The sequence below is a fragment of the Malaclemys terrapin genome, chromosome 2 (genome assembly GCF_027887155.1).
Source record: "Malaclemys terrapin pileata isolate rMalTer1 chromosome 2, rMalTer1.hap1, whole genome shotgun sequence".
Lineage (NCBI taxonomy): Eukaryota > Metazoa > Chordata > Testudines > Emydidae > Malaclemys > Malaclemys terrapin.
Window position 1 is genome coordinate 265,402,962 of NC_071506.1, and position 25,377 is coordinate 265,428,338.

Genomic DNA, 25,377 nt, shown 5'->3' on the forward strand with positions numbered 1-25,377 from the left:
TAATACAAAACATTTCTCTTATTTTGAACAGGAGGGCTGGCTACATGGTCCTTGCTTCATCTTTCTGACTGACCTTGGTATCTGCTGCCTGTCACACCAAGGCCATAATAATGTTATGCCATTGACTGGCAAGGTGGGTGAGGTAATATCTTTTATTGGACCAACTTCTGTTGGTGAGAGAAACAAGCTGGTCCAATAAAAAATATTACCTCACCCACCTTGTCTCTAATATCCTGGGACTGACATGGCTCCAACAACACTGCATATCCCCATTGACTAAAATTTAGTCAGCAATGGAGGAACTCACTCCCACTTGGGGAATAAAAACTCGCTGAGCCTGCACTACTGAAATCAGTGGGAATTTTTCCACTGACATAAATGGGCATAGGATTGAGCCCCGAGTCCCTGAGCACAGTTCTCCAGAATCTGATTGCCATACATGGTGATGAGATTGGTTAGGGTAGGCCTCCATTCCCTTTGGGAAAGGCAACCTCTCCTTTTGCCCGGAAGTGTATCAGCAGTGAGAGGGAGAAGAAATATAGATTCATGATTATTTTTTTTTTGGTAGGTCAGAAAGACCATTACAGTTGTCTAGTCTGACCGCCTGCACAACACTGGCCATACATAGCACCTGCCAGTAATTTCTGCGTTATACCCATAATCTTTGGTTGTGGAGTCCAGGAAGATCCTGTGGTCTTCGTGGGTCAACAAATCAATATTATGAACCATGCCCTCTGTTAGTTGAACACTGTATAAATACTACCTTTGAACAAATCCACAGTTTATGCTAACAACATGAATCCTGTGCAGGCCTGTCAACAGAAATTCCGGGCCCCCGGACCAGGGCCGTCCCTAGGGTGGAAGTGACAAATTCATCACTTCTGGGATTGCGCCCCCTTCTCCTCCCCTCCCCTGTTGGCAGGCCTGATTCTGTGTTCCACTTAGACCAAACAGACTATTTACAAAATATCCTATCGCCTATTGCCCACTTATTTGACCTCATACAAAAATCCAAGGGGAAAAAACCTATACCAAATAAAAAATTACTTTTTAAAAATCTTAAAACAAGCCAGTGGCAAATTGCTATTGTTGCTGTAGGTTTGACATTTCACACAGTTCTAAAGCAATAGATCCATATCTGTGCACCTTTAATTAACCTTGTAAAAGAGAAATCTTTGACCTTGACAGTCATTCTGTTAGAGCTAGGTTAGAAAAGTTAAAAGTATTAGATAATTAGGCTGTGTATCATAGTTTTCTGTACAAAAAAAAAAAAAAAAAAGATAAAGATTTAGTTATTTAAAAACAAACAAACCTGAATTCTGAATTTCTCTTTGATTTTGGACTTTGTGGCTAGACACTTTTAAATCAATAGTTTCAGATGTTGCTTCCCAAATGTGTTTTGTGAAACCCATATGCCAGTTAAAATTTTTAATCTTTGATGTGGCATCTAATCGCCAGGAAGGTGTCTAGAGTGGAAAGATAGAGAACAGCTTTGGTAGGAATTTTCACAGAGAACTTTTACGAACATTTCAAAGAGAAATTTCAAAGTGCAGTGGGTAATAGAAAAACAAAAGAACAAGCAAAAAGATGCTCTAACTTATTCATAGATTTTAAGACCAGAAGAACCATTGTGATCATCTTATTTGACTTCCCACATAACACTGGACATATAATTGTACCAGAACTAATAACTAGAGCATATCTTTTAGAAAGTATCGAAGATACTGATTTGAAGATTTCTAAAAAAAAAAAAAAAAACAGTAGTACTTGTGGCACCTTAGAGACTAACAAATTTATTAGAGCATAAGCTTTCGTGGACTACAGCCCACTTCTTCGGATGCATATAGAGTGAAACATATATTGAGGAGATATATATATATATACACACACATACAGAGAGCATGAACAGGTGGGAGTTGTCTAACCAACAACTCCCACCTGTTCATGCTCTCTGTATGTGTGTATATATATTTCCTCAATATATGTTTCACTCTATATGCATCCGAAGAAGTGGGCTGTAGTCCACGAAAGCTTATGCTCTAATAAATTTGTTAGTCTCTAAGGTGCCGTAAGTACTCCTGTTCTTTTTACGGATACAGACTATCACGGCTGCTACTCTGAAACCTGAAGATTTCTAGTGATAGAGACTCCACCACATCCTTTGGCATACTGTGAAAATGATTAATTTATCTAAATGAAAACTATCATTTTGATTATTTATTTGCATTATAAAATATAGTTTTAATTGCTCGTCCTATACTCTGGACAAATATGCCATGGGTTAAACCACACAAAATCAGGGCCATTTAGCCTGGGCCTCAAGCTCAAAGTGGGCCTCAAATTTAGACACTTGTTAATTTTTTGGCATTTGATAAGTTTCGCAACTTGTTTTTATGCACATCCCTATCAGACCAAAATGTGACACACTCTCTCAGCTTAGAGCTGCAAATTTAAGCAAACAAGAGATGTGATTTGGTAAAAGACATAATTTTTTTGTTAACTGATATAGATTTTGTCATATTAAAGAGTTAAAAATGTTCATAAATATTAATAAAAATATATTGGTTCTGATGGCACAAGATTAGACCGTGATGAACATGTCATCTCAGATCAGCTGATTATATAAACAAAGCACTACTAGTGGTTGGTGCTGGATCAAGTGAGTGTTGAAAGGTAGATAATTCTTACAATTTAGTGTCTTTATAGTTTTACGTCTAGTTGACTAAGGAATTATTTATGTGTGAGAATACCATATAAAGATAATAATGAGGCAGCTAAAAGAGGTGACTGGTTGTTTGGTTTAGTCCCAGCTTGGTATCTTGGCCATCATCATAAGCTTTCATAGTCTATAGGCCCAGATTCAAGGTGAAAATTTGTGAGGATGATCTTGTACAGTGAGTTTCGTGAGGACACATGTTTGAAATTTTTGGACATTATCCCTCTGTCTGTATCCGTGTCTGTGTTTACTATATATATGTCATCCCTTTGTCTTCAGCTCAGCCTGTTATATTATACTTTGCATGCTTGAGTTTTGATTCAGTGATAAGGATAATAACCTGACTGTTTATTTTATGTTCTTAATTAGTATTCCTTTGTTTTAAGTCTTTTCAGCATTTGTGTACGTGTTTACAGTAGAAGATTTCAAGTGTAGATAAGCTGCTTATTTACAGCAGAATATTTCAAGTGTGGGTAGGCTACAGATGGACCAGCTAGATCACTATGAAGAGGAGATTTGAAAGTGGTGCAAGCAAGAGATAGCGAAAGTAACTGAGTGAAGCAGCAGCTAAGAACTCAAAGCCAATAACTTCATTTCTCAAACCACTGGAAAACACACCTTACCCAACAAACAATGCTACAGATAATGAAAACTCCGCAATTGCAACAAGTGATATTTCAATGCCAATACCTGAACATGAGGTTAGTATTCAAGAAGGAGATGTGCCAACAGTAATGGAGGGAGGCATAGCTCAGTGGTTTGAGCATTGGCCTGCTAAACCCAGGGTTGTGAGTTCAATCCTTGAGGGGGCCACTTAGGGATCTGGGGCAAAATCAGTACTTGGTCTTGCTAGTGAAGGCAGAGGGCTGGACTCAATGACCCAAAGTCCCTTCCAGTTCTAGGAGATGGGATATCTCCATTAATTTTTTAAACAGATGCAGCAGAAGATCCTGTGTATGATCAAGAAACTCAGCAGCAACAGGAAGATGTAGATCTTACGCAGCAAGAGCAAGTCATGAGTACTACAGGTTTGACTGTGACTGACATTGGAATTATTGACCAGAGCAATGCTGCCCAAATGCATTCTTTTCTTCAAATTAGTTGTTTTGAAATTCCAAGTAACATTCCATGAAATGCTGATAATCCCTACTCGTCTGCTGACAAAAACTCTTCCAAATGAGCTATGTGGGTCATTCATACAAATAACAATTCTTGATGTAATTTGAAATGCCAAATATTTTTCAAAAACAACAAGGAGTCTGGTGGCACCTTAAAGACTAACAGATTTATTTGGGCATAAGCTTTCATGGGTAAAAACCTCACTTTTAAGCTTATGCCCAAATAAATTTGTTAGTCTTTAAGGTGCCACCAGACTCCTTGTTGTTTTTGTAGATACAGACTAACGCAACTACCCCCTGATACTTGACACCATGCAAGGCACCAAGTATTTTTCAGTCGTTGATGCCACTCCAGATTGTTCTCACAAGGAACAGACTACTATGGTTATTCGATATGTTAAGATTGTAAGCCGCTCAAACTTTTCAATTGAAGAAAGGTTTATTTTGTTTGATAATTTCACGAGAAAAACTGGAAATGAAATTGCTGCTCGAGTACTAGCAATTCTAGAAGTTTTAAGTTAGATTTTCAAGTCTGCATTGATCAAGCCTAGGACAATGGATCTAATATGGCTGGCAAGTACAAAGGTGTACAAGCAGTTCTGCTTGAGCATAATTCAAACTGTATTTTCTCCAGCTGTGGAAACCACACACTAAACCTTGTTGGTGTTGACTGTGCTGAATCATGCAAGGAGGCAATTACTTACTTTGGAACTGTTCAGCAAATGTACAATCTCTTTAGTAGCCGTCCACAAAGGTGGAAAATCCTGAAGCAATATCTTCCTGTTTCACTGCATGGGATGTCCAAAACTAGATGGTCTGCATGGATTGATGGTGTTCAACCAGTTGCACAGCATTTGAATTCAGTGAAAATGGCTTTAAATGAGCTAGAATCTCTGTCTCACTGCACAGGCTCGAACTGAACTTCAGTCTATTCAGAAGCACAAGTCCAAATTTGAATGCATTCTGATGTCATCTTTGTGGATGAAGCTACTTGGTGCGCTGGTGCCTGGAGCCACCCCTGTAAAGAATTATCACCGTTCAACTGTGGGATAAGAACGTTTGAATGGGCTCGCCATGCTCAATATCAACTGGGACATTGCACAAAAGCTAGATTTTTCCTCAATAATTAGTGCATTTGCACAGAAAAAGGCTAAAAAAATTGTTAAATAAAACAATATTCAAATTGTCTCACTCTTTTTTGGTGCCTTATTTTGTTTTCATGTTTTGTCATTTTTTATTTTTATTATGGCAAGGGTCCTCAAGAGCTGGAAGTGGCCCGGGCCTTTCTAGATCTCTGAGCGGGCCTGCATAAAATAAGCGACAGCCCATACACATAACCACACCAATTCTCATTCCAGTCCTTCCTCAACTGCCTGAGACGAGAGACACAAATGCATAAAACCCAAATAGGCTGCTTCCTTATTGGGCCATGTGTGGGAGGAAATGGATGAATATGGGCAAAATGCACTGAACATCATAAATCTTCATTTTGTAGCCCTGTCAGGTCAGGAAAGTTAGCAATGCATGGTACCACCATACTCTTTTTTTCTCTATCATTTTCTTTAAGAGCTGGGCTCTGAGAGTCTGCTACTTTTTAGAAAGGAAATCCAGGTGCTTGTTGGTTTTGTACAGTTTGGTTGTACTTTTTTTTTTAATATTTAAGCACTGTTTGTGGGTCTGAGTATACTTACCTGTTTAGAAAGTTTGTGTCTTTATGAGCTTAATTCACTGCTAGTCTTATTCTGTTTTCCTCCTCATGCTCTGCCCATCATCACGATATGTAATAGCTCTGGTGGGAGCTGTGCATGGTTATTTGAGGGCAGAATAGGACATCAGAAACATGACCCTTTGAAGAGGCTTGTATCTGATTTTGGTGGGAAATGAGGCTTAAATGAAAGGCATCCTGGGAAATTTAGTCTTAAACTGAAAGCTGACCGATAGAAAATTAGCAGTTGGAAACCTCTTGCATTATCCATTTTTAAGCAGGTTTTTCCACTGATCACATTTCCACTTAAGACTAGATAGCACAATATGGCCCCAGTACTTTCAAAGGGAGCTCTAAGAAAGTGCTCCTCTATAACAGAGCTAGAATTTTCCAGGACTTAATCAGTTGTGGCCTTGACTGCTGAAGGGTGCAGACACCTTTATATCTGGAACAGGGCTTGTGCTATATTTTATCATATCTTCCTTGTGGTTTTCCTACTTCCAAAGTCCTGTTTTATGCCCTCTTCTTCTGTAATAGTTTACTTCATATATACAGTTCAAACAATAGACTTCTAGGGCATTTTTCACTGGTATCTAAGGTAAAGGTGGTGATATAAGATGGGTGGAATGAAAAGTCCTCTGAAATGCCTTCCTACATTAAGAAAATCTCATGATCAGCCTTGCTCTAAACCTCATATCATAAAGGTCATTAAGAAATAGCAATGATAAGTAAGCAGTTTTAGTAGGGGAAAAAAACAGAATGTGACGACAGCCTGTGGCAATGAAGAAAAGCAGGTCAATAGAAATGCATTACTAGTTATGTTTAAATTATGTTGGGGACACTGGAAAAGGAGGGAGGGGTTTTGACTCTAGCTCCTGTTTCCTTTATAGAACCTAGCGTCATCCTTCTAACTGAGCAACATGTAAATTTTCTCTTTGAGGTGTCAATTCAGAACACACATACTGTAGATGTATATTTAGGGATCATTCAGATCCATGGATCAGATCTTACTTTTTCAAAAAGCATTTCCCATCTGTGGTTATATATTTGTCCCTTCGCTTTTGTTAAGGCTCTTGGTTGTAAGGATCAGACTAAAAAGGTTCAGGACAGCAGGAAATAACTTTGCACCTTTTTGAGCACTGCTCAGTTGTAGGTAAATTCTCATTCTTATTTGTTAAGCACCAACTGTGTGCTCTATGCTGAGGTAAGAAATGTTACAGATTGTTACATGATTTGCTGACCTTTGCATTAAAATGCCTACCAGAACTATGTCTGTTCTTCTGAGATAGATATTCTGGTGGTATGCACACATCTGATTTGGGAGTTCACTGGTTTATGAACTATATGCATTGTAGTGTTGTTGAAAGGGCCTTCAATATTGATTTTTTTAGATCAGTAGTAAAGAGTGTGAATGTCTGTGGTTGGAAATACCAGCAATATATAGATCAGTGGTCCCCCCCTAACTTTTTCTGTTGCATCCCCCCTTACCCTTAATGGAATCTGTCTGTGGTCCCCCAGAGCCATGGTCAGGAGTCAGGGCCGGGAGCTGGGAGAGGGACTGGAGCCATGGTTGGGAGCTGGGCCTGGGGGCTGGGGCTGGGGCCATGGCCAGGAGTGGGGCAGCGGCCAGGAGTCAGGGGCCAGAGCTGCACCTGGGGGTGGGGCTGGGGCAGAGCAGTGCTGGCCCCATTGCGCCTTCCCAAATGTTCCTGCACACACCCCTATGGGGGTGCACCACTGATGTAGATGATATGCATTGGGGACCACTGATGTAGATGATATGCATCTGTCAGGATAGGTTCATCAATGGCTATTAGCCAGGATGGTCAAGAACACAACCCCATGCTCCAGGGTGTCCCTAAATCTCTGATTGCCAGAAGCTGGGACTAGACACCAGGGGCCGGATCACTTAATAATTGTTCATTCCCTCTGAAGCATCTAGCATTGGTCACTGTCAGTAGAGTGGATACTTGGCTAGATGGACCATTGTTCTGACCCAGTATGGTCTTCTTATGTTCTTATCTCTACATCTCCTGCTGTCCAATCCCAAGAGATGTAGTGATATCCAATATTGCATCCAATTCTAGAACACTATGCTAATTTAAGTGGGCCCTCAACCCAATTAGCCCAACTATCTCAGCTTTTCTCTGCAAGACCATGGCTGGTTATGGTGGCTGCACTCATCCATTTAGTTGAATGTTCTAGTTAGCTTTAGGCAGAGGAGAGAACTGACTTGTCAGTCATTTACTTCTAGTAAAGAGACTAAAATTACCATTACTAGTTTTCTAAATATGCAGTGTTCATGTGTGTTGAGGTTTGGCGTTTGTTATAACACTAGTATTCAGAGAACGTATTTATAAAGAATGTCCAAATTATTGTGATGTAAGATCATAGATGCAAGTCCTAAACTTTATTACAATGGAAAACTGTCTTTTAAACATCTTTAGCATGACTTTCTACTGCTAATGTTCTAGATAAAGTTGAGGGCCATTCATGCATACATTCATCCATTCAGGCATACAAACAAATATTTATAATCCCTAAACAACATTAAAAGTAGGGCTGGTCAGGAAATGAGGACATTGTCCCTGGAAAATGTTCCCATAAACATATTTTTCATTTTTGCTTGACATTTTAATGTTTTCATTTTGGTTTCAATAGTTAAACTTGTTGTAAAAAAAACAGAACAGCCACACATTGAAAATTTTGTTTGCCAAAAAATTTTTGTTTAGGAGTTTTGGTTGTCTGATGTAAGATTGAAAAATTTCAAGGTAAGCAGATACTTTTTCTGAAAATTTTAATTTGATCAAAACCCAATAATTGGTCAAAAAATTTCAATAGAATTTTTTTAACAACTCTATTTATTAGACTAAGTCCAAAGATACATTAGAAAAGAAGTATTTTTGGTCAATAAAAGCCAAGTTATATTTAAATTTATTTGTTTTAACCAAGGAAATCTGTTTGTTGTATAGTCTAGCCTTGCAAAATTCTACTTGCAAGGGCTAGTAATTTTTATTAACTAGCAAGTAAATGTTTTTGTTTCATTTAACTCCATTACGTATTGTTGGGCAACCAGATTCTCTCTGGACTAGTAAATATTCAGGACAACTGTGCAAGACTGCTTCAGCCCATTGCAGCCAATATTGCATGGATTGTTCACAGCCTTGCACTCAGTATAGTCATTGTGATGAAATGCATCCCTGTATTCACATCCTACACACTATTGTTATAATCTTTGTACATGGCATGCCTTGTGAGGTATCATTTGAAAACTCATAACTTGTGGATCAGTAATATCATGGTAAAATGCATATAGCAATGTTAATGTGTAAAGATATGAAGTTGAACATAAGCTGAAATCATGACTAAAGTGTGCTTCCCAGATAAGTCTGGGGAGCAGCTAAACCAGTTTCTCAAAGACAAAGGACAAGCTGATGCCCCATTCGGGGGTCAGCAAAGCTGATGGACCATCACCTGTGAAGTAGCCATTCTTTGGCAAGAAAGGGGGAACAGGGACAAAGAGATCTGCATCTTAGCAAAGAAACAGTATGAGGTCTCCTTCCTCCACCAGACCCCCATCTCTTGCTACCCAGCTGGAAATGTTTTTCAAAGAGGGACTGAAACTATAAAAAAAGAGGAGCAAACACCCCAAGATTGCCCTCTCTCTCTCCCTGCCCATCTCATGCTCCACACTTGAGAAGACAAAGGAAACAGCCATTAGACTCTGGGGAAGGGGTCCTGACCTGAAAGTTTGGTCAGTAATGCTGTTGGAAACATGTGGTGAGAAATTTTTCTTTGAATCCAATATAGTTTGTTGAGCTCGGCACTAGGAAGTATTTTTATCTTTATTTTCTTCTAACCATTTTTGCCTTTTATGCCTCATCACTTGTCCTCACTTAAAATTTCTCTCTTTGTAGTTGATAAACTTGTTTTATTATTTTATCTAATCCAGTGTGTTTAACTTAAGTGTCTGGGTAATTCCATTTAAGGTGTTGTTTTATTCCCTTCAAGGAATAACAGATTTAATGTATTTGGACTGTCTGGGAGAGAGCGGGGCAGTACAAGGCATACTTTTCTGGTGTGTTGGGATTACCCTGCAGGATAACCAAGGCTGTTGAGGTCCAGAGTGTGACTGGCAGGCTGCAGTTACACAAACACATCTGGGGTTGACCTGCATGCTGGCAAGCTGTTTGTGAGTGGTCCAGGTTGGGCGCTACAACAGTAAGGCATTGCAAGGCACCCCAGGTTGCCCAGCCAGGGTGACACAGCCCCCCTCTGATCTGAATCGCACCCTGTTATGTCAGTCATTTACCCCTGTGCAAAGTAAATGTAAAGCAGACATAAAAGGATACTATCAAAGTAACACTGAGTTAGTGTCAGAGAAAGCTGGTATGGAACTGTTATGGCTGTGGTCACCTTCTTTTCATTAGCATTAAGTGAGCTTGTTCTAAATTTGCTTTGTTCCCAACCCTGTAATTTCTTTGCCCTTCTCTCTTTTCCTCTCATTCTCATTTACATATCAAAAGATGCAGAAAGAATTTCTGTCGATATGTTTGTAAACTGCCCTGTATGCTGTACTGCATAGTATTGCATTCAGAGCTTTGGACTGGAAAAATGTTGCCCATAGGAACTGAGGCCTCTTCAACGTATGGTCTGATTACCATGTGAGTGGAAATCAAGTACAAAATATAACTGCTTCCCAAACTTTAAAACAAACCATGGCCTAGCTGACAACCTACTGGCTCATTTTCAGATGGCTTTCATTTTATCTTGTTTATTGTATACCAGTCCTTTACTAAAAAGTATTAAACACTCCTCCTCCCAGAGTTCTTCAAGACTTTGTTTGAATTTGGCACTCTCTGCTATAATTCAATTGTAAAGTGCCACCTAGTGGTTTATTAATGATATGATATATTATATTTATTCCTATCCAATCTAGTGTTGTGTATTTGTAGGTGGATAGAATCATATATATCTACATAATTTTCATTCAAGAAGATAGGAGCCGAGATACCATGGTGATGCATGTAGTCTCAGTACATACACAAGTAGAAAGATGAGAAATGCACTTTAGTTTACTGTGTCTTTCATGCTGAATGCATCACAATCATTACAGTCCACACATGCAAATAAAATGTGTACTATAGGCTAATGTAGAAGATAATAGTGATGGGGTGGGAACAGCGATTCCATGGCCAGGTTTCAGGGAAGCCTATTGAGCAAAGGGAAGCTGCTAGGTTGTGAGGGGTTGGAGTTGATTGTTTTATTACATGGTGGGAGTCATAGGCCAGGGAGAAGAAAGGGTCCTTATGAGGAAACTTGAAAAGAGAATCAGTTAGGGTCAGGGAAGCTCTCCCAGGCAGTGGGGTAGCATGGAAGAAGGAGCTGTTCTCTGAGTGTGGTAGCTGTAGTGGGTGGAGGTAAAGAGAAGTATAGTATTTGAGATGTATGGGGAATGGCATGGAGATAAATCAGAGAAATAAGACTACTGCCACAGTACACTCTGTGTATGTATGTGTCAGGGTGGGAAGGTACACAGAGAATAATCAAGACTTAAGAGTTTATTTGTTCAGGATGCTGACATGGAGAGGAAATGCATAAATGAATCTAACATGGTGGGAATGTGCTCCCATTTCTGGGGCACCCATAAGAAGGGAAGCTGCTGCATTTTGGACAAGCTGAAATGCAGAGAAATGAATATCAGGGATTATGTAAAATAAGGGATTGAAGTTATTCAGCTGAGAAAACAAAAGCCCTGAGTGACACTCTTCCAAGAGGAATTAATGAGATGTGATTGAATCTGGGCTCTGTTTGGGGATAGTAGGGAACAGAGAGATGGGGATGGCATGGTAAAGGTTCCAGGGGAGATTGGGTGAATCTAGAATCTGAACATTTTTTTGGAAATTCCACAAAAGATTCTTGTGGGAAAAGTCTTCCCACCATCGTGAGTATGACACTGACTATATTGATGCCACCATCTACCATTTCTACCAGTCAGGGGTTTGACTTTCCTTAAAATATGGCAGCAAACATGTGCTACTTAATATTATTTTTGTACTTAATTAAAATGATTGTAATATATTATAATACATTTAGGTCTTGACCTAAGTTGTCATTTTCATATTAAATTTTAAATAGGTTTATTTTTTAAAAGAAAACCTATATTAGCCTTAAATTAAATCCTAACCTTAAATTAAAAAATTGAATTTGAATAAGAATGATTTTTATCTACCCTGAGATTAACTAATGTAAGTATAACACCTGAATTGCTGGCGGTATCCCACCCCTAAAAAATACTTAGATATTTTCAAAAAGGAAAAATCCAATAGACTCAGAGGAGGAGACCACCCCTTTTTCAGCAAGTGGAATACTGCTGTTGTTTCTTAATACTCCTGTGACTCTTGAGGCATTCAAAACCATAGATCACTGTGTTACACCCCCCCCCCATGCAAGAGTGAGAGAGAGAGAGAGACTTGCTGGTGCTAACCTGGGTGATGGCTCCTTGTCACACCAGTCTGTTTGCCATCCCAGACAAACTTCTCAGAACTCTGCCAGATCTTACTTTGCCTTATAGATTAACGCGTGCTGTATCTCAGTTCCTGAACTTCCCAGAAGTGTTCCCCTGTAGCGTCCGGTCCCTGTCACTGGGCACTCACAGTAATTACCAAGTCTGCTGCCTCCAGAGACCACCGTGTACACACCAGCTTATTTGATTCAACTGAGAAGGCAAACTCTACTTGATATCACAGCACTGAGATGACTTTATAGTAAAAAGAGAATAAGTTTATTAACAAAGAACAGAAATTCACAGATTCAAGTGAGTGTGGAGTACTAAGAATGGAAACAGTGAAGTTACAAATAAAACAAAAGTATAACAACAAGCTTCTAAGACACTAATCATAACTTCCAACAGGCTAAATCTTTGTCGAAGGTCAGTTTCTCACCTAAAGCAGTTGTTCTCAACCAGGGGTCCGGTGCCCCCTAGGGGGCCTCAAGCAGGTTTCAAGGGGGCCTCCAAGCAGGGCCGGCATTAGACTCACTGGGGCCCAGGGCACAAAGTCAAAGCCCCACCACATGGGGCTGAAGCTGAAGCCTGAGCAATGTAGTTTGTGGGGGGCCCCGGTGGCATGGGGCCCCAGGCAGTTGCCCTGCTAGCTACCCCCTAATACTGGCCCTGGCTTTATATGCAGAAAACCAGTTATTGTGGCACAGCTGGGCCATGGAGTTTTTATAGCAAGTTGGGGGGGGGGAGGGGAGGCTCAAAAAGAAAAAGGTTGAGAACCTCTGATCTAAAGCACCAGGATCCAACTTTCATGAGTGCAAAGAACTAAAGGGGTTCTTTTCACATCCTTTTATAATCCAGCAAACCTTTGAAAGGTATAGTTTTGAAGAGCACCCCCAGTTAAGACCCTTTTCCCCTGCTGTCTATGCTCCAGTGTGCTGACGCCATGCTGTTTTCTCATCCTCTTGTTAACTTGTTCTTCCAGTTTATCTCAGGTGCAAATAAGTTTATATTTGGCTTATCCTGCTTAATTCACATCACAGATCTAAGCAGTAAATCAACATTCCTTTGTCTGGGAGCATTTTGTTTATCAACTGTGCCTGGTTACATAGTTTAAACATATTTTTAGTACGTGCATACAACTTCTTGAATTAGAACCCCAGATACATCTTGCAATGTTTCAGATGACCAGTATGATATAAGCTTTCATTTGATACTATGCGTGCCATTCTTTATAGATAAATACTATGACAGTAATGTGTTAGGTGTAGTGAGTTTGTCAGGTGTGATAGAAGTTGCTGTTACATGATAGTGAACGCTTTGCCAGTTGGCAGTGAGGATCTGTTAGAGTCACAACTCCTAAGTATGTGAATAGCCTTATGAATATTCTATTCAATGTCTGTAATGTATGTACAACATTAGACATGGTAGTTCTTGTTAGGAAGATTACTAGGACTGTTAAAAACAATCTATATTTTTTCATGAAATTGTGCATGATTTTATGAAAATTAATATTTGTCTAACTATCTCAAAGTTTTTGCCCTTGAAAATTGGGTAAAGAATAATAGTCACTCAATTATCAAGACTGAGATTTTTCAGGTTTTTAACTAAATGTTTCCAAATTGGAAGTTGTCTATACCTCTTATTTCATAGTTTTCAAATTTTGTTGCAAATATTTTGCCTAGCTATATGACATTGGTTAGGTGAAGTGCTTTTCTAACAACAAAAATGTATATGACTGAAATGTCACATCACCAAAGGTACATAATAAATGGGAGAAGATAATTTGATAGCCCAGAAAAGAATATATTTTTAGATTTTAGACTTTCAGCAGCTCTCACAGTTTTCACTGACTCCAGCATTATAGTTTTTGGCACTCCAGCATTTTTCAGGAGCACCCACAGCCTTTCAGTGACTACACATGCCTCCAGGACATTTCAGCAACTCTATCAGATTTCCATGTATCATAATAAATAAACCTAAAAATAGACATAAATTAAGCCTGAAAATCCATCATGGAATTCTGATCACAGACATTCAAACTTCATTCTCATGATTTTTCTTGCACTCATGCTTGGCATTTTGATGGAATTGCATTTCTTCTTATTACATCCATTGAATCAATGGATTCAGAAAAGATACAGCCCCTGCATCTATAGTTGACAGCTTGCAATGTCTGAAAAGCTCTCAGCAATTGGCATTAGCAATAGTTCACTGATAACTCTAGATGACAGCCATAAGTTCTTGCAAAAAAAAAAAAAAAAAAAGGCCACTCCCCATCTCACTAGAGCAGGTTAAAAAATGCGGGGAGGGTGGAATTCTAAATTTCAAGGCTGATTCTGTTTTTCATTTCCATTTTTTTCTTTTAATTTTTTTTGTCAATTTTTAAAATCAAAAGGTTAATATAATTTTTTATCAAATGTGTTATAGAAATCATTATCGAAATTTTTCATTTACCAAAAACCAGCTTTCGAACTTCTTGTTCTAAACATCTCAGTCAGGTTTAACTCTCACAAACTACACCACAGGAAAAGACACATGCCTCTGGTAGTAAGACATATTGTGTCTGCATTTGTGTTAATTCTGACTAGCCTTTTACAGTTTAGTGACCAAGTCCTGATTCCATTGACATCAGTAGCAAAACTCCCACTGACTTCAATGTTTGGATCTGTGTGACTGTTTCTGTCAGACATTTTCTGTAAATAAAGTTTTGAAACTGAGATTTATTTTTTACACTGAAGATCCAGAATGATCCCTCAGTCCATATTGTCTGAACCACTTTAAGTGCAGCCCACACTACAGCCACAATAACACCATGGCATGTTTAAGAACTGAGACATTGTGAAGGCTCCTAAAGAATTTGCAAATCATTGCAGTACATTCACCATTATACACAGAGTATATTGGGGAAAGGGTGTCCGGTTGTCTCACGTTGACAGATCTGAGGGTATAATGATATGGATTTGACTGAGTGTTCTGCTGGAAAAATCATTGTAGCCATCAGCTCTTTGTAGGGGGGAGGTAGGGGGGTGTACGCACACATTTTCATGACACATTTCAGCTCATTGTTATTGGTCTTATCCACCCAGGGATGAAGCATGCGGGAAAGCTTTGTACCTTCCCCAGATGTGGAGTTCCTTAGGTGCAGCAAAACATGGCTTCCTCCTGGCACCTTACAAAGTGTGCAGGAGTCCTTCCTCAAATGCTTTGCGCCTATAATGGTGTAATGATTGGCAGTTCCAGCAGCTAAGTGTGGGTGTGATCAAGCTGCTTGCTTGTAAACAGGAGAGACTCTTCCCTGCGCCTCTGTCTATGCTCAGTGTGGGGTTTGTAAACCCCATTACAGGTGTAGAGAATTTGAGGCAGGACTCCTGCAGGAGTTACTCTGGAGTTTAACAGTGTAACTGAGAGCAGAATTTGTCCCATAATCACCATGAGGTTATTTTACCTCCAACTTTCATTTTCCTCTCTAAACCCAATTCACTGCCTTAAATGTTCATGACCATGAATATGGTAACTAATGTCTATATGGCATTAGGGTGCTTGTGTATTATGGTTCTATTACAAATGGTTTTGGTTTGTCTTGTCCTAAAACTTTTTGAGCTCAGAAAACATGAACCCACAATTTTTCTAAGGGCTAGATTGTGCCAACCTTACTTACATTGAGTCGTACCTTTCTCCTTGTGTGGCCAGTTGAAATCATGGCTAGCGAAGTGTGGTACTACTTACAAAGGGAGGTACTGCTCAATGTGGTTAACAAGCTAGCTCAAGATTTATAGCACCTTGATGGTTTAATCTAAATATACAACTTCTAAAATATTAAAATATTACTTTTCCAACTTCAGTTTGCCAGATTTTGAAGGTAGAATCTCATAATACTGTTTCTGTTGTAGTCGTCCATCTAGTCAGTGAAACAGACAGAATTAACTTTGTTCTATTACCATGATTTCTACAGCATAGAAGAAAAAAACTGTAAAGTTTTCTGTCTGCAGTTATTTATAAAACATTTTATTTCTTAGGCAGTAACATAGTATTACTCTCAGAACTCTTATCCCTTAATAGTCAAACCAGTTTCTGGAATTTTAAACCATGTCACTCCAGTTAATGTCAATGAGAGACACATATTTTATAATCCCCAACAGTGTAGAGGAAGTATTGTTTACTGACTAGATCTGGGGACTGAGTGTCAGGACTTCTGTTTATATTTTCTGTTCTACCAGGGAGTCACATACCCTGTCTCTGACTGTTTTCTCCAGCTGCCAATGAGTATGATAATGCCTAGCTATTTCACACGGGCGATGCCGAAGTCTCATTATTTTATTTATAAAATGCTTTGAGATCCTCTGTTTTAGTTAAAAGCTCTACATGTATTATGATGATGTATCCCCTGCTACTGGGTTCAATATAAAATGAATATGAAATACAGCTTTCTTGCTCAAGATGGACTAACTAGACAGCAGATCGCTTTAGGGAGCCACCAGCTCCTTTTACTTCTTTAAAGAAATGCCAAGAAATCACTTTGAAGCTCTTTTTTAATACAGCTCTTCCATTTTTTGTAAAGCTCTTCCACTCCAGTGCTGGCTTGGCCTCACAATGTAAAGCAATGTAGGTTGGCTATAGCAGAAGATTTTGGAATGCACAGGTACTGGAACTAGGAGTGCTGGGGGTGCTGCTGCACCCCCTGGTTTGAAGTGGTTTCTATCATATCCAGGGTTCACAGTTTGCTTCAATAGCTCTCAGCATTTCCACTATGCAAATTATTTCCAGCACCCCTGTTGAAATGTATATTGTGTCATTTTGTATTGTAGATTTATCAAATAGAAAATTACTAAATGTATCCTTTTGTACCACAGATCTGCTCACAATCTCTTCATTAAATAAAAAATAATGTTGGAACACTGATGTTCTCTTGTGTTGATGGTGTTATCTCCAAATGAGTAAAACCAGTGACAGGTAGCACAGCTGACAAGTTTAAAAAAAAGATGGCGGTTAGCCTTTGATGTGTCATGGTGAAATGAAATGGATAAAATAATTATTTTCTACTGATCCCATTTTTCTTTTTGATATTTTTTCTAGAATTTAAAAAGTGTAACACCACTGACACACATTATATCTACAGTGTGTCTTTAAGACCATCAACGTTTTAGCAGAGCAATCCTAAAATGTGAGCAGTTTCTGAATCAGCTTGACCTTTTATGCTCTCTGCTGAAAGGAACGAATTTTCCATCATCCTTTACCAAAAGATGTAAAAAGTATTGAGTAAGATAGGGGTGTTTTTTTTTTTTTTAACGCTCTCTCTATTACATTTACTGTACATTTAATTTGCAGATAGTCTATTGTTTCTGCCAGTTGTTGGCAACAGAATCAGGGCCGTCTCCAAGCACAAGCTTCTCAAGCAAGTGCTTGGGGCGGCCGCTCCGGAGGGAGGCGGCAGGTCCAGGTATTTGGCGGCAATTCAGCGGACGGTTCCTCACTCCGCCTGGGAGTGAAGGACCTCCCGTCTGAATTGCCGCCGCAGATCGCGATCGTGGCTTTTTTTGTTTTTGTTTGTTTGTTTTGGCTGCTTGGGGCGGCCAAAACCCTGGAGCCGGCCCTGAACAGAATATACTTCCTTTTTTTATGTTTTATCTATGTAACTGCCCAGAATCTTGCACATACACCAATGGATGTTTTTATAATCCTGATAAAAATAATGTTTATGTCAACTGTTTACTTGGGCCCTGATCCTGCAAGAAATTGTGTGCATGTTTAGCTCTGTGCACTATGATTAGTTCCACTGAATATTCACAGGGCTTGACCCAGTGCCCAATATGATCATTAGAAGGACAAGGCATTGGATTGTGCCCACATTCCATAAAGTTCAGCACACCCATACGTCTTTGCAGAATCAGGGTCTAGTACTTTATCTGTCGTTCTGAAAGTTAGAATCAAATGCCCTGGCAATGCATCTGTGAGAGGAGGAGTTATTTGCCCAAAACCCATTTTTTTTGGTAAGGAAAGTTGATTTTGTAACTCCAGAACACTGCTTTGAAAATACATTAATCAGAACAGACTCAAATAATTCATTATCTTATTGCTTAGTGCAATCAACTCCTTTTTTGGATGTCATATGTATTGCTATAGAAGCACCCATCCTATTTAGCTTTAATTAAGCAAATGTTAATGGAATTCTAAAATTTAGTGTTGCTACCAATACATATGAACTCTCAGAAATTACTCATTAATCTTTGTTATCTTCATTACCTACAAATGATTCCTTCAGGATGATCACATCAAGATGACATTATTTGTGTGGTAGACTTCATAAACAAATGCATTTCCAGAACAAGGGCACTGATTTGCAAAGTAACTAGCTAATCAGTGGGCTCCTATTTTAAAATCTTTTACCATTCTCCTAGTAAATATTGTTTTAGCAATTTTCCTTAAAGGGCCAAATCCTTCTTTAATTACTCCTGCAAAACTCCCATTGGTTTAAGTAGGAATAAGATGACGAAGATCTATTTCCAGATGTTTATTTCACTTTGATGGATTCAGGTCTGCAACTTTCATTTTCATTTACAGGATGTGTTGGAGTTTGGGATAACATTACTTGCTGGCGCACTGCTGAAATTGGAGAGACTGTCAGTGTCCCTTGTCCAAAAGTATTTAGCCACTTTTTCAGCAAACCAGGTATTTTGTTTTAAGTTATTTTATGTAACTAAAGTGACTTTTTTTTTTTTTTTTTCTTTTTTTTTTAAAGAAAAACCTCACGCACTGCAAGGTTCACCTGAAACCATTCAGTTGGGTGAAATCTATTCTGTGTCTATGGCAAATTTGCTCATGTACAGTAAATTGTAAAAGCATGTATTTGGAGTTTAGGAAATTGTCTTATTTTTAGAGAGAAAAGAGTGAGCCTTCTCAGTGGTGCCAATTAGAAAGTATGAGATGCCATCATGAAAGCACTAAATGAATTGTGCCAATTTACCCAAATAGTATTCAGATTTCAGTCGATGTTCTCATACACTGACACTAATCAAACCTGAGGGCCCTGCTGTGTTTGACCTGACTACATCAGTCATGATTGCCACCTAGATGCAGCTCTTCTAGAAGCTAGTCACTGCCTCTGTGCCTATGGGCAGTTCCCATTTGTTTGTGGGAAGAGGTCCCCTATCCTCTGGTGATGAGCACTTAAAAATGCATGCAACAATACTACATAATTTAGATAAATTAACACTGGTGGGAATTACATGGGATTATAATCACCTTCATGTTGTTTTTTACTGCAACCTGAAAGACCCAGCTTAATCTCTTAGCCAGGTTGCTAGGGGGCCTAGTTTAGCTGGTAATATCCAGTATCACATCTATCTAGAGTGCTTTAATTCTGCAGCACATCTGGTCAGTGCAATTTATAATATTACATAATGCTTACATTTAGATTGTCACATGTAGATCTCAAAGTGCTTTGCAAGTTGGGTAAGTATTATTTTCCCGGTAGGGAACCTGTGGCATGAAGAAGTTATATAACTGGCCCAAGTTTACATTGTAAATCACAGAGTCAGGAATGGAACCCAGGTCTTAGTGTCTTAATTTGGTGCTCTATTCACTGGACCATATTAGCCAGTATTAGGCTTTAGAGAATGGCAGAATCAGCAAGGAAATAGGTCTGTGTCTCTTTGTAAAAGGGGTCAAAAAAACAGGTCAAAAACCAGATCTTCGCACAGTATTTTACTGGTGTATCCTCAGCTGTTGGTGGCTCATGGACATGCTACTTGGCAGGATATATGAAAGTGGGTTGTAATCTACCTGTGGGGAAAAGATTATTTTCATACAGCATATCCCTGTAACTGTAAGCTTTTCTGTTGGATATCAAGAACTTCTGAGAGGATATCATTTTCACGGCTGCCCAGAGGATTCAGGGGGCCTGGGGCAAAGCAATTTCAGGGGCCCCTTCCATAAAAAAAGTTGCAATACTATAGAATACTATATTCTCTTGAGGGCCCCTGTAGGGTCTGGGGCCTGGGGCAAATTGCCCCACTTGTCGTCCCCCGCCCCCCCCCGGGGCGGCCCTGATCATTGTACCAAAATTCCACAACCCTGAAAATAGCTTTTCAATGGCTTCCATTGCGGCTCTTCCAAGAAAACACTTGTAGTAGGAAAACCTAATCTATCTGGCACCTGTCCATGGGATTGAGGAGCAGAGATGGGTCATCAGTTGCACAAACGAAGTATAAATTAGAATAAGCATAAATTTAGAATTCCGAGAAGGAGGCAATTTCTTCTAGCACAGCTACGTTCATAGTGCTAAGCAACAGTTATAATATTTCCGAGTAGCAGCCGTGTTAGTCTGTATCCGCAAAAAGAACAGGAGTACTTGTGGCACCTCAGAGACTAACAAATTTATTTGAGCATAAGCTTGCGGGGGCTACAGCCCACTTCATCGGATGCATGTAGTGGAAAATACAGTTATAATATTGTTCCTTACCCAAACTCACAAAAGGAAACAAAGAGTTCTAGAATGTGTAAAAGGTGATCAAGATCATCTAGCTCAAATCTATCATTCAGACAAATCCGCGAAATGCACCCTCTTTTTTGAGTGACTATTGCTCAACAGCTCACAGCAACACTATACAAAACAACACTGAGTAAAGAAAATACTGTATACAATTGAAACTAGAGGCTGAATTTAAGGGGTCAGAATGTAATTTCCTAAACATGAATTTGGACAAGTCACTGTAACACCTCTACTTTTGCGAAAAGTGCCATGAGATCTTTAATCATTACAGTTGCTCCGGACCTCTATTTTGAATTTTTTCCCCTAAAAGATGGCACTTCACATGACACAGGGCTTCCTAAAACTGACCGGAGTTGTAAAAAAAACCTGTCCTCACAAAATTCCTGCCCAGTGTTCCAGACTCAGAAGTTGAGATAAGGTCCCAAAAGCCTGTATGCTTATCTGAATTGGACCTCACCTCTCCTGTCTGAACCTATGTAATGTATTGCATCATGAATAATGTGCATGCATCTTATATGAATAACTTTAACTTCGTAGTTGGTAAGTCTCCCCCATGTGCTATTGACCATATTGCTTCAGAGTGTGGGCTCCTAGTTTATCACAGATAAGAGGGCCACTTTGACAACTTTATAGTTGACAGGGACCAGATGTCCTTTCATGCTTAAATTCATAGTATCATAGAATCATAGAATATCAGAGTTGGAAGAGACCTCAGGAGGTCATCTAATCCAACCCCCTGCTCAAAGCAGGACCAACCCCAACTAAATCATGCCAGCCAGGACTTTGTCAAGCCAGGCCTTAAAAACCTCTAAGGATGGAGATTCTACCACCTCCTTAGGTAACCTATTCCAGTGCTTCACCACTCTGCTAGTGAAATAGTGTTTCCTAATATCCAACCTAGACCTCCCCCACTGCAACTTGACACCATTGCTCTTTGTTCTGTCATCTGACATCTCTCAGAACAGCCGAGCTCCATCCTCTTTGGAACCCCCCTTCAGATAGTTGAAGGCTGCTATAATCCCCCGCAACCCCCCCACACATACACAGAGACTAAATAACCCCTGTTCCCTCAGCCTCTCCTCATAAGTCATGTGCTTCAGCCCCCTGATATTTTTTGTTGCCCTCTGCTGGACTCTCTCCAATTTGTCCACATCCTTTCTGTAGTGGGGGCCCAAAACTGGACGCAATACTCCAGATGTGGCCTCACCAGTGCCGAATATAGGGAATAATCACAACCTTCGATCTGCTGGCAGTACTCATATGAATGCAACCCAATATACCGTTCGCTTTCTTGGCAACAAGGGCACGCTGTTGACTCACAGTTAAAACAAAAGGATTTCCCTTGGTCCCCCCCCATTGAATTATGGGTGTGGAGGATGGATGGAAGTCCCTAAAGTTTGCCTGTATTGTGGCATTTTCCCTCCTCCCTGCATCTGTGCACGTAATTTGAGAGGGCCTTTAAAATGCATTACATGCTAAATCAGAATTTGTTATAATCCAGATGCATGTTCATCTGTCTATGTAGACATTCACCACTGTCTACATCCAAGCACTTCAATAACTTTTCAGTAGAACACTTAATATCATCTGCTCAGAAGATCTTAAATAATAGTTTAGAGTAATCAAGGTTTGTACAGAGCCATTTTCATTCAAATTACTTGTCCATCAAACCAGCTTAACTACAAATAATTCTCCAAAAGTGGAAGATAATAAACTCCCTTCAGAGTAATTTTAACAAAACTACAAAATCTTTCAGGCTGTTTCTGTGAAACGCTCAGTGATTGAAAGTAGGAGGCATGGCATTGCAATTTTGTATGTGTGTTTCTTTAGCATAGCAAAGATATTTGGTATGACTCAGAACCAAGAATAAATGTTAAAACAATAAGTGCACATGAATGGAAATATGTGGGATTGCTTAATGACAGTGCTGGGGCACAAAAGCAAGTTAATGGAGTAGTTTCACAAGAAGGCACAATTTTTATGAAGCTTGGCTTTAAGGCCTGTTGGTTAGGAAACTTTTAAATCTATGTGGAATAAATTTGTGAATTTTATTTTACAGGAAATGTTAGCAAAAATTGTACAAGTGACGGATGGTCAGAGGTATTTCCAGATTACATAAGCGCTTGTGGTTATCATGCCAATGATGATGATAGTAAGGTAAGAAAAACAGTTATTCTGTTTGTTCAGATGCAGATGTTCAAAAGAGTTTCATAGATTCCAAGGCCAGAAGCAGGACCGGCTCCAGGCACCAGCTTACCAAGCAGGTGCTTGGGGCGGCCACTTCAGAGAGGAGCAGCACGTCCAGCTGTTCGGCGGCAATTCGGCGGGCGGTCCCTCACTCCTGCTCGGAGCGAAGGACCTCCCGCCAAATTGCCACCGCAGATCACGATCGCGGCTTTTTTGTTTGTTTATTTGGCTGCTTGGGGCGGCCAAAACCCTGGAGCCGGCCCTGGCCAGAAGGGACCATCTAGTGAGGTCTGACCTCCTGTATAACAAATACCCTAGAGCTTCCCCAAAATAATATCTCAAGCATATCTTTTAGAAAAACATCCTAATCTTGATTTTAAAATTGTCAGTGAATCCAGCACAATCCTTGGTTAACTGTTCCAATGGTTAATTACATTCACCATTAAAAAATGTACAACTTATTTCCAGTCTGAAATTATCTAGCTTGAACTTCCAACCATTGGATTGTGTTATACCTTTATCTGCTTGAAACTGTAGGGCCAAATTCTGCTCCCAAATACATGCATATTACTCTGAAATCTACAGGAATTGTGTACACATTTGAGAGTACAGATCATCTTTTATTTGAGTTGAAATTCTCATCTAAGCTAAAGGTATGTCTACACTTTGAGCTGGGGGTCTGATTCCCAGAAAACATACTTGTGCTAGCTCAATGAAAAACAGAATGTAGCCATGACTGCACAAGTTGTGGGAGGGGCTAGGCCCCTGGGTACATACCTGTATGAGACCCTGAGCATGTAGTCAGGGCCTATTCCACCACTGTGACTACACGCGATTTTTAGTATGCTAGCTTGATGAGAGGTAGTGCAAGAATGTCTTCTTGAGCTGGGAATCACACCTCCAACTGGAAGTGTAGACATACCCTAAGAGCAGAGGTGTAGGGTTCATAAACTATAATGCTCAAAAACTAATGATTATTTTTATTATCATCATTATTATTTATTATTTGTATTACTGTAATTCCTAGTAGCCCCAGTTGTGGATCAGGACCCAGTGATGATACCATTATCAGTGACTACTATAAGATTTCTGCTACTGTTGCATACTACTAACATTTTAAGCATTTGTGTATTTATAATACATACTAATTTTCCTTTAGTTTAATATGATTGTATACATTATTTAAACTGTACAGTACATTTAAATACATAGAATGAACATTTAGCTCTATTGTCTTCATTGGAATTACTCCAGATTTACATCAGTTTATAATGTACATCAGAGTGTGGACCAAAGGCTGTCAGGTATAGAACAAATGATCCTATCAAGTGTAAAAATGTAATGCTCTCAGTTTGCCTCTACCATTTCTTGCCCTTATGTGTCTTTTGAGGAGAGCTACCAGGTCTTCCTGAATGACCTGCAGATTAGAACAATTAGATAACATTGAAATTTTTCAACAAGAAAAGGGAACACATTTTTCATAATCTTTGTTTATTTGTGAGAAATGTTCCTGGTTTTCTAGTAGTTCTGTAGTATCTCACCAGAGCAAGACTTCACTTGCAAATGCAGGATTCCACCATGAGTCAAATTCCCATTCGCACATGGAGAGATGGGCTCCTCCTATGTACCTCCCAGGCAATGATAAAGTTGATGCCTGTTCTTCAAGAAGGAGTATCTCCCACTTCTTCCAGGTGCTTAATGACTTTGGTGGTGGGCACTAAAGAAATCTGTAAGATAGACAGATACCCACCTTGACTCAGCTGTCACTGCCAGCAGTTTGCTCCTTCCTGCCAGGATTGCCAGCAACACATGCCGTCAACTGCAGGCATGTCTGATATGCATGTTATCACTCACTGCCCTCTCTGCCAGATCTGATGAAATCCAAGCTAAAGATGTCATAGTCAGCATCTAAGTGGTGGAGCTAGTCAGGGTTGGAGGAGTCAATGAATAGCCTGATCCTCAAAAGAGTGCATGAAATTTCCAGCTGACCTCTTTCAGGACCCTGTCCAGAGCAGCAGGCCTATTATCCCAGCCTATACCCATTCCCTCCTCCCCATCACCGTGTATAGACACACACACACACACACACACACACACGCAGAAACTCCCTCCTGATCTTTTTCCTGTCTCATTTCATGTGTTGTAACAGAGAACCAAACTTATAATATAGGGATTCTAGATTCTTTTTAGACACTAAAAGAAAGAAAACAATGCCACTCCATATACATATATGTGTTAACAGTAATCACTGTGCTCCGTGAAAATACAATGTGTTTGGAAAACTATGATTAGTTCACTTCTGCTCTTTCTCAATTAGGACTTGTCAAAACTCAGCGAGTACGTAACAGTTCTACATCTCACATATGCACATAACTGCAATCTGTAGTCTCCAAGTTTTTTTTCCATTTTAAAGAAATTATTTTATTAGTTTATGTATATGAAGAGTTTTGCAAATATCATGAATTAGTGTGACTTATTAATGCATTAAAAAGTCCAGACATGTAAATAACTAAAAAAATAGTTGACAAACAAATGGACTGGAACATTTTATTCTCCCATTTTGTATGCAGATGGTTATTCTGAGATATTGGAATCCTCTGAATATTTGGAAAATGGAAAGTGCTTTACTGTTTCAGAGAACCATTTTTACAACCACCA

General features: G+C 39.5%; 1 protein-coding gene across 2 annotated transcripts in view; it reads left to right on the plus strand.

Moving 5' to 3' along the window:
* VIPR2 (vasoactive intestinal peptide receptor 2) overlaps nt 1-25,377 on the plus strand; it is a 103,713-nt gene that overhangs the window by 13,024 nt on the left and 65,312 nt on the right. For both annotated transcript variants that reach the window (XM_054021061.1, XM_054021062.1), the window contains exons 3-4: nt 18,603-18,710; nt 22,592-22,689. In XM_054021061.1, the coding sequence (XP_053877036.1) occupies nt 18,603-18,710; nt 22,592-22,689 (206 nt within the window). The remainder of the gene's footprint in view (nt 1-18,602; nt 18,711-22,591; nt 22,690-25,377) is intronic.